Source organism: Nicotiana attenuata, chromosome 2, assembly GCF_001879085.1.
Source record: "Nicotiana attenuata strain UT chromosome 2, NIATTr2, whole genome shotgun sequence".
NCBI classification, from domain to species: Eukaryota; Viridiplantae; Streptophyta; class Magnoliopsida; order Solanales; family Solanaceae; genus Nicotiana; species Nicotiana attenuata.
The window spans coordinates 12,293,470-12,304,207 of NC_031990.1; the positions used below are offsets into that span (position 1 = coordinate 12,293,470).

At 34.5% G+C, this 10,738-nt stretch overlaps 1 protein-coding gene across 1 annotated transcript; it reads left to right on the plus strand.

Moving 5' to 3' along the window:
• LOC109244389 lies at window positions 3,823-7,289 on the plus strand. The gene is made up of 3 exons (XM_019411476.1): window positions 3,823-4,166; window positions 5,464-5,537; window positions 6,899-7,289. The coding sequence occupies exons 1-3, from the start codon at window positions 3,909-3,911 to the stop codon at window positions 6,984-6,986; spliced, it is 420 nt and encodes a 139-aa protein (XP_019267021.1). The 5' UTR covers window positions 3,823-3,908; the 3' UTR covers window positions 6,987-7,289.

A 10,738-nucleotide genomic window follows, 5' to 3' on the forward strand; every position in this document is an offset into this window, starting at 1 on the left:
TTCAAGCATAAATGGTACCACATCAGACAAATGAAATCCAATTTTTTTTTAATTGAAGCATTAGATCTGTATCGTAATTAAGGAGCCATAGCAAAAAGAATCGCCAAATTTGGACATCGTATGAGGACTTTATGGTCATTTTACTAAGAATTGGGCTGCTAGATTTTAGATTAATTACGAAATTGTCACTGACTTCGTATTTAAAAATCTGCACTATTTTTAAATATTGAAACCAACATATTTCCTTCATTATAAGGTCAAATAGAGTGATTCAAAAGCCTAACTTGACTGAAATTTCACAAGGAATCCATTGGAGGCATCAAAAGCGAGTTTCGGGATTATTTGGCATGCAAAACGAGGATGAACAGCTGGGCAAAAAATACTTACTATCGAAAGTTTGTTCATTTGGTCATATTTTGAGTTGTGGAGCTCGGATTTGGACAATATTTGGAGGTGATTTTCACTATATGGATTGGGGTAAGTGCTCTATACTCGATTATAGTTATATTTCATATATCCATCTTCGTTTTAGGCATTTGATTGATGATTTCAAAGTGAAATTTGGGGGTTGTGTCTAATATTTTATAAAGAATTTTTGAGTTTTGAATATCGATTCGGAGTCGGATTTGAGTGAAACTATTATCGTTGGACTAGTAATTGAATGGGTGTTCGGGTTTTGTTAATTTTGTCAGGTTCCGAGGTGCGGGCCCGGGGAGTTGACTTTTGTTGACTTTTTGCAAATTGTATAAGGATCATAGCTTTGTTAATTGAAATTATTTTCTCTTGCATTGTTTGATGTATCTAAGTCTTCTTCTGCTAGATTGGACCGAGCGATGGTGAATTGGTAAAGGAAAAGCCAAATTGAGTATTGAGTTGGCCGAATTGAGGTAAGTGTCTTGTCTAACTATGTGTGAGGGAAACCACCCCTTAGGAATTGTGTTATCTTGTTATGTGAAAGCCATGTACGCAAGGTGACGAGTGGGTACACAGCCTATATGTGGTATTGACCGGTTTATATTGTCTAGTCTCTTTTTATGCTTTTGATTACATTGTCATAACATGTGGTATCTCGTTCTTAGACTACTTTTACATGCTCTATATGATGTTGTTAGCATATATTTACCTCTTACTCGTTATTTGGCCCTTGTATGCCTTGGTTGAAGTCACTGCCTTCCTTATTGTCTTGTTACCTCTTAATTGTTGAGTTCTTCTATGACTTTGTGCATATCTGCTACATGTCCAAATTGTTGTGATTGTTTGCTTAGTTATCACGTGCATTACATGTCTTGTCATTTTGTAAAAGTTGTTATATTCCTTTGATTTCACGTGGTTCCCTTGTTGTCGGGTACTCATACCCTCGATTGTAGAAGTTCTAGTAAATTTAGTTATTGAATTGTTGTTGTTGATTTAAGTTATTGTACAGGGGATCGGGTTGCACGCCGCAACATGTGAAATAAGGGAGGTAGTGGAATAAGGGAGGAAATTCATATTGTAATATTGTTATTGTACGGTGGGATCGGGTTGCACGCCGCAACAGGTGAAATAAGGGTGGATTGTTATGGTGAAATAAGGGTGAATTGTGATATTAATATTATATGGTGGGATTGGGTTGTGTGCCGCAACATATTATATTAATGTGATATTAATATTGTACGGTGGGATCGAGTTGCACGCAGCAACAGGTGAAATAAGGGTGAATTGATATGGTGGAATAAGGGTGACTTATGATATTAATATTATATGGTGGATCGGGTTGCCTTCGCAACATATCTTGTATTTTGGTATCCCCTGTTTTATTGTATTGGCTTCAGTTCCTTCGTACGAAACTCTGATAATCTGTATTACTGGTTTTCATTGTGTTCTGAGGATCGAGTTATTGTCATTGACTTATTGTCTTGCCGTAATTCCTTGAGCTCTTTTCCTAATACTATTATTCTGGTGAATTGATTTTCAGAGTGAATTTACTACGTTGAGTCATTACCTCCTGCCCTGCTTAGCTCTTAGTAATATAGTGGTTTAAAATAAAAAAATTAATATCATGCTACCTTGTGTGACTTCTAGGTTAAGTCTCGTCGTATATTTTGGTATTTATTATTTCTAATAGTTGTTACATTTTACTTCAATTAATTCCCCAACTTAATATCCTTAACCCGTTTGAGGTTTTTATTTCACTTAAAAAGGAATCTCTATTATGTCTTAATTTAATATGTTAAATTCAATAGCGTATTCGATGTTGTATTTTATTTGAAAATGTTATTCTTCTTCACTCAAATGATTTCTAAAATAAACCCATCTTTCTCACTGATTTCCTACTTGGTCTACAAAATGTACTATTATTTTATGATATATAAGTAAAAATCTCTTGGACACCTTAATTAGCATGTGACACGAATATTATGTACTGAGTAGCACGTGGATTTTGCCGTGCAAAGTGAGATGGAAATATGTGGGCACAAGGTGCCATGTGTGTTAAAGGTTTGGAAGTTGTGATTATGATATGAAATTACGAGGATTGGGATTGTTGAAATTGTGTATTAGAAACGATTCAATTGGTTGAGTTAACATCGTTTTCCCTACTTTGACTTATTTATGCTTCATCCGACCCCAACTATGTTGTTGTTTAGTTACTTGGTTAATTCTCGTTGTCATTCGTGTTTTCCTCTTATCGTTACTACTGTTTGCAATTTGATATCCTTCTGCTATTGGTATTACTTTGATAGTCCTCTCTTGTTAGATTTAAGTCATATCCTGCGGGTTATATATTCGGTAGTTTCTTGACCTGGCCTCGTCACTACTCTACCGAGGTTAGGCTTGATACTTACTGGGAACCACCATGGTGTACTCATACTACACTTCTGCACATCTTTTTGTGCAGAATCAGGTACTTCAGATCGGGTTGGTTTTGAGACTTATGCTTGGTGTGGCTGGAGACTTCAAGGTACACCTGCTGGGCGTTCGCAAGCACCGAAATCATCTTCTATTGTATTTATTTCCATTGTTTTCTTTTGTTCCGGAGCAGTGATGTATTCATTATGTATAACTACTCCTAGAAAGGCTTATGACTTGTACTACCGGTTTTGGGATTGTAAATTGTACAAAGATTTCTATTTCGAAATTGTTCGATGTTAGCAAATATTGTCGTTATTTCTATTAATGTTAGACGTACCTAGTTTTAGAGACTATGTGCCATCACGACTCCTTCGGGGGGATTTTGGGTCGTGACATCTTCTTCTTCTTCTTCTTCTTCTTCTTCTTCTTCTTCTTCTTCTTCTTCTTCTTCTTCTTCTTCTTCTTCTTCTTCTTCTTCTTCGTGTGACGGTGATTTTATATGGTATTTATGAATATATTTTAAGGTATTTTATAATATTTTACTGTGGTGAGATATTGTGGCGCTTTATTTTTTACTATTGCTTATGGTTTCTTCTTCTTCTTCTTTTTCTTAATTGCAAAATGTGTTCGTTAGATTTATTGTTGTTTTGTCAAATTGATGATTGGAGTTTGTTCTTGATGATATTTGGAGGTTATGTTTCAAATTTGAGCTCATTTAGAGTAGATTTAGGTATTAAATCGTATATTTGATTGTTAAAATTCGAAAACAAATTTCTATTTCTGGGCAATTTGCACTTTATATCTATTTGGCCTTAAGTGCACGAAAACGTTGGTTGCGATTCTGATCTTTTGGCCTTAAGTTGATCGTAAAGTGTGTAGGCTTGCAAAAAGTTTTGCAAAATGGGTATAGATTAAATTGTGACCCCAAAACTGGGTATAGATGCAAAAGCCCGTTTTGAGCCCATTTACATTTGAACCCAAATAGCAAAAGGGAGACAGCCCATAATATTCGGCCCATGTGACCACCGAGCCCTCAGTCTTTCACCTTCTAAGCTTTCTACTGCTCACTTTCAGCAAAAATGGCGTTAAGTGCAGCGATGCTACGGGCCGGCGGGACCATCGCCGGCGTTAAATCCGGTCTCCGACGAGTTCTTCACATCACGGCCCGACCTTCGCCTCTAGATAGCGTGGTTAATCAGCCGACGGCTACATCACCGTCGTTGGTTTTGCCTGAAAATGATAATAACAACAACAGTAACAGTAACATAGGATATATGTTTCCAAATTCACCTGTCATTGGTGGGTCCATGGAGCTTATGGCTGTTCCTAAAAAGAAGGTTCGATTTTTTTTCCTTTTACATTGGCACCAAGATGAATTTCTTATAATAGTTAAAAGTCTAAATTTAACTCGGCCAATGTGAGTATCATGAAGTGTTTCCCTAAAAGATATTGTGGGATTTTGCTTTGTGGCTCTTAAATTCTTGCATATCATGCTCATTTGGCAGATTAGGTTCGCTATGTACTCATTTATCCATTGTTTCACTTGTATTTGTCATTGACCGGTCATTTTGGTTCTGTAGACGATCATAGTTGGGGAGGTTAGTACATTCGTTTTTTTTTTTTTTTTTTTTTTTTTTTTTTTTTTTTTTTTTTTTTTTTTTTTTTTTGTATTACTGCTTTTCTGCATTTTATATAATATTGTATGGTTGGCACTGGGCTATTGTCTAACTACAAGATTTCTCTAGAGGAATCTCAACTACTTTTAAAGCTATTTGGCATTTTGCATATAACATCAATCACTGCTGAGTTGATATAAGCAACTCTTTAAAATATTTGTCTGCGTGCTGCTTCCCTTATTTCGGTTCTTTTAGTTTTGTGTTCTCTCAAAAACATTTTACCTGGCACATACTAGGAGATATCCCTTTGGTTTGCCATATGGCATCTAGGAACTAAAGGTACTCTTTAATACTTAAACTTGATTTGGCTGTGTGGATCAGTTAAGTACATGTAGTCTCTAGTTACACTTGAAGTTTAATCCATTGAATCCCTTAAGATTTCTGCTAATAGGATAGATTTATAGTACTGAAATCATAGGAATTATTGAGTCTTTGCCTGTTCATTGCAATTAGAGGCAATATAAGCTAAATGTCTCAACAAATATTCTGAAGTTAGCTGCCACTTAGGACTGCTGTTAACACATTCGGCTGACTTTACGTGCTGAGTAGTAGCAAGGCTGATACGCTTTCACACATTAATGGATATTTATATCGACGGAAACTCCTCTCTCTTCTTGCTGCTGCAGTCTCTGTTCCATATTTTTTTCTGTTCTATCATTTTTTCCCTTGAGGATCAATGATAGACCGGGATCTGATCCTTGTTCCATTAAATGCCATTGTTCTTTACTACACTAACTGACTAACCATTTGTGATACTCTTTTCTTTGGTTGCGCATATTAACTAGGCAGACTTGTTTAGATTTCCCTAGTCTGTTACATGTGTGCATAACATGAATACATGCTCTGAAGTTGTGTGGGGGGGATTGTTTGGATGTGGGATGGTGCTCTCTGGGAAGGAATGAGTTGAAGAATTTACATCTGACTGCATTTCTTTTATGGGTTGTGGTTGATGATGCAGGTTTCCCCTCACAAGAGAGGCATAAGGAATGGACCAAAGGCTCTAAAACCCATTCCAGTGATTATTCGATGCAAGTAAGAGCTTTTCCAGCAAAAGTAAACAAGTTGTATTTGAAATGTTTAAACTTGAAGCAAAATCCGCAGAGTGTCATTTAACCTGTACACTCTTGAATTTAGAAGAGCTGATTTGAATTTCTTGACAAAATATATATGCTTTTATGATCTCTGTAAAATGAAATTAACCTAGCTTTCAAGGGCAAGTTTTTATAATTTCAATATGAAAAAACCTTAGCCAGTACAAAATAGAGCAATAGAGGAGGTTGCGCAACCAATGAATCCAAGAAAATTAAGAAGGAATAGAGTATTTAGATCACAACTTTGTGTATTGAGTTTACACATTGGATTGCTTAGCTATTTTTGCCTTTGTTTCGTTGACGTTTTGTTAACTTTCTTTTGGATGTTTAATTAACTTTTTGTTTTTTCTTTTTATACTCCTGTAGTTCTTGAAATTTCATACTGATAAATGAATGGAAGCATTCAATGTGAGAACTTAAACCAAGGCAGTACTGTCTCGTTGAAAAATTAACTGTTTGGAGACGTTCAGTTGTCTCCTATTTGCTCCTTCAGTTTAAACTAAACACATTTTCAGTCCCAGTTGTCAATTGCAGGTCAGAAACATCTCTGATTAGGTCCTATTGTTCCTTATGATTGCCAAAATTGATTTGATTTTAGTTGAAGCACTTCAGGTTTAAAATTTCGCTTCAAATTAAAGAGGGTCAAAGTGCCATGTGTTGAGTGCATTGGTTTAACTGTGTTTTGAAGCAGATGAAGGTTAAAAAGTTTTAAAATCATACTGTACAGAATTCATAGATAACTATGAACAGAAAGCAAACTATTAGTCATGCATTAATCCTAACTCAAAAGTCATGAGTAGGTCTTTCCTTCGTAAAGTTGCTTGGTTGCTTTTCTAAATATTTTATGTGGTCTGAGGTGATATCTTGCTGGATTTAACATACAAGATATTATTAGTATGATCTCTTAATGTATTTTGATAATTTTCTAATTTTCTATCATTGTGTCCTTGTTTTGCAATTGTGCAAATTCCACTGGAGCTGGTATTTCAAAGGGACTGTGTGATCTTTGCCTTTGAGTTTATAGCGATTATGATGCTTATCTTAGTCAGTAGTAGTTTATAGGCAACCGTGATGCTTATCTACGTTTACAATTAGGAAGGCAATGGCATAAAATGTGATGTTTCCTTCTACTATTATCTATCAATTTTATTTAAAATATTTTTGACAGAAAAATGTAGAATATCAGCATGTGCTCCCAATTCTCTCTGCTTTTATGTCCTCCAGTTTCCTTTTCCTTGTTTCAAGTACCACAGTTATGCATAATAACACTGTTGACAACATGTTGATGCAAACAACTTGCAGGGCTTGTGATCGAGTCAAATTGCCACATTTCTTTTGTTGCAGTGGGATTAAGCAGAACCATGGTGAAGAGAACAACTCGGCCGGTTGATCAAATTTAAGGCAACATCCAACATATCTAAATCCTTTTCTTTCTGGTGGAATCTTCAATTAGAAACTCTAGGAAAATGTCATATCATACCGCATTTTGTAACAATAGTATAGTCGTTGCAGCATATACTCAATTGCATGTTAAGTAGATAGCTCTTTGGTGCTAATTACTTTGGAATAAAGTAAACTCAATAGTCCTATAAACCTAACTTGATAAAGAAATAATACCAAGTCTTAGCCCTTCTTACCAAATGCTGAGTAGCTAGCTCTAGCTTTTTGTAGGGGGTGTAAAATTTTTATGGAAGTCATCATTAATTACTCCCTTCGTTTCAATTTATGTGAACCTGGGCACAGAGTTTATGAAAAAATAAAAAAATTTTGAATTTGTGGTCCTAAACAAGTTAAAGAGGAATCCAGAGTATTTGTGTGGTTATAGAAGCATCTCATTAAGGGTAGAATTGGAAGTTTAGCTAAATTGTTTTCAAATTTAGAAAGGGGTTATTCTTTTTTGAACCGACCAAAAAGGAAATAGGTTTACATAAACTGGAACGGAGGGAGTAGCTTTTAAGCGATCAAATTTGCGCAATAATTAACACCATAATAGTTTGTATTCTCTTCCGTTCAATGGCAAGAGGAACATCCTCTGCCATCAGTTTCTTCAAAGACTCTAAATAATTAAAAGCAAAGGCATTCTAACTAATTAAAAGTAAACTTTTTACTATTTCATGGAGAAGAAAAAAAGTTCAAGCGAAATATATTGGCAGAATATCCTAATAGATGACCGTATTTGTTTCTATTTGACATCCCGGTCTCCTTACTCTATATTATTTTAAGCCCCTCCGACCGTTGACCCAACTTACGTGGCATTGACTAAATTGAGCTGGACAATATGCGTGTAATGCACGCGAATGAAGAGAGTGAGCACCGTAATTTTGATTTAAAAGATTAAAATAAGAAGAAAAAATAAAAAAAAAAGAGGCAGAAATTAAAGTTAAAAGAGAGAAAGAAAAATAAAAAAAGGCTGAAGAGTCCTTCCTCCTCCCTCGTTAGTACCATCCGTTCCCCATCCCCCATTTCTCTTCTTCTTCCCCTCCATTCTTCTCTTCCTCTTCTTCTTTCTCCCTCCATTCTTCCAGTAGAGTTCAAATGAAACCTATGAAGATTCAATTGATTTTCTGTTTTAGCTAATTATAAGTGTGGGATTTGACTTCAGTTGGTTCCAGTGGGCTTTGTAAATAAGGATTTCAACTTTCTTCGATTGGGTATAGATTCTTGATGAGTCTCATTTAAATTTGTTGTAATCTTCAAGTTTGCACTGGAACTCTCTATGGGATAGTGACTGAAAAAGGATAGTGATTATTAATCATTGAATAAATTATCAAGTTTTCTTCAAATTGAGTAAAGATATTTGATGGGTCTTAATTATTTATCTGTAATTTTGAAGTAAATATGTAATGGAACTCTCCATCAATGATGTGACCGAAGAAATGTGCTTTTCATGAAGGAAAAATAAAGTAGATGAAGGAGTAAAATATGAAAAGAAATTATATAGTTTTTAAATAATGTGAAAAAAGTAAATTATTATTTTATCATGAAAAATCTGACGGGGACACTGATATGTCATCCACGTCAAGCAAGTGAGCAACACACAGCTGTGGAGGTGTTTAGAATATCATATTTGAACAAGTTCAGGTATCCACTTGAAACTTTATAGAGTAACGGGGCCGGGATGTCAAATGAGAAGAAATACAAGTGCCTATTAGGCTATTATGCCAAATATATTCTTTTGGCCCTAGTTAAAGAAAAAAATGTACGTAATATTTTTCTTCACCATTTTGTTAGTTAATCAGCTCTGACTTGCTCAAAAAGGAAAAGAATCTAGTTTGCTACTCCATTTTCAACTTTGAATGTCAGCATTATAAGTTTTTAAAAAATAAAATAAAATTATAGGTTGTTGTATAATTTTATAATATAACAGAATAATAGGGTAGATTTTTTTATAAATAAAACCGAAATGGAATCATAATTAATATAAAGACGTAATTTGTATATGAAAAATTGAACGGTAATTTATATATGAAGCATATAATTTAAGTTTAAAGTAACAACTCATTAAATTCTTTTTCTTTGGCAATCTTGAGTGGCAAGCCAGAAGGTATTGGATATCTTTTTTAGATTTTTCTATTTAATTTTCTGATTGATTCTATTCTTGAGTCCCAACTTAACTAATATCTTTCAACTCGTGTGGTTTATATTTGCTTGTCTTTCCTGAATTTATTTACGTTATTGTAAAATAGTAGGATGGATCTTTATTCTGGTCATCTTTCATATTCCCTCGATTCATTACTTTTTAAAAAGTAAAATGTGTAGCGAGTTTTGCTTAAGTTCTATGCAAGCCTGCATATTATCGCGTTCTACTAGCGACCCCTACGTGATATTTAAAAAGAATATTAATCGAATCGTACTGATATCGAAAAAAAACCGAGATAATTAAAACGATTTCAAAAAATCTAACTTTAGTTTTACAAAATAGAGTGAACGAAAATTAGTGGCCGATATCCAAAGAGCAAAGAAAAGAAGAAAAATAAAGGTGATCGATAAAAAAGAAGAAACTGTTACGAAACTTAGCTCAAAGTAATAACATAAAACAAGAAGATATACAACAATGTAGAGAGAAAGAGAGGGGAGAATCTTATTTCTTCATGTATTCAAGTGTGTACAATGTGATGCCCAAACCCTCTATTTATAGGATGATATAGGTAATACAAAGGGACTCCATAAACATGGTATTAACTATTGAGAACATGGGGGAAGATCATGGAGGTGTGGGAGTTACATCCATAATGGTAAGAAGTAGTGGGGGTTATCTACATAATGGAGAAGAGTAGTGGGAGTTATATTTGATTAGTGGACATCCATATAAATATGTATTTCATAACACTCCCCCTGGGATGTCCATAGATAATGTGCCTCGTTAAAACCTTACTAAGAAAAAACCATGGAGGAAAAAATTTTAGTGAAGGAAAAAGAGTACACATATCTTGTAATACACATTTCTTGCTGCCTCAGTAAAAACCTTGCCAGGAAAACCCAGTGGGATAAAACCTTAGCTAAGGAAAAAAGAGTACAGCGCGTATTTGCCTCCCCCTGATGAAAATATCACTTTATTTCTCGGAGACGCCGAATTCCAAGCTTGTATAACAACTTCTCTAATATTGAGATCGGCAATGCCTTCGTGAATTATTCCGCCAAATTATCACTTGAAGGAATTTCTTGAACATCTATTTCATCATTCTGTTGAAGATCGTGTCTGACAAAGAACTTTGATGAAATATATGATTTATTCAGTCTCCTTCAATATTCTTCTTTCAATTGAGATAAGAAAACATCAGCTTCTTCATTATTATTGGAATCTTCTCTTCAAAGAAAAGTCACACATCTTGTGAAATGATAATATGACAATTCCTCACATACAAATAGATTGTTTGAAGAACAGACTTCAATAAATGTCTGCATTTGCATAAACAACAAAACCTTGACAATATTTGTTAGAATAAACAAATCTATATCAAGGATTTTTTTTGCAATATAATACTAATCATATTTCAATATCTCCATATAGCCTTTATACTCTCAGCTGTTGGGACTATTCGTCCAAACTTCATATTTTTCAGATGAAGTCAATTTTCATTGCATATTTTTCATTTGGCCAATCATTTATCTGTCCAAATTCCATGACAGAGTTGAGCTCAA

Excerpts from the sequence above, each read along its gene's own strand:
- LOC109244389 (XM_019411476.1), top strand. The coding sequence starts at position 3,909 with ATGGCGTTAAGTGCAGCGATGCTACGGGCCGGCGGGACCATCGCCGGC. Across the intron at positions 4,167-5,463 it reads TGGCTGTTCCTAAAAAGAAG|GTTTCCCCTCACAAGAGAGG; the intron begins GTTCGATTTTTT and ends TTGATGATGCAG. Across the intron at positions 5,538-6,898 it reads CCAGTGATTATTCGATGCAA|GGCTTGTGATCGAGTCAAAT; the intron begins GTAAGAGCTTTT and ends AACAACTTGCAG.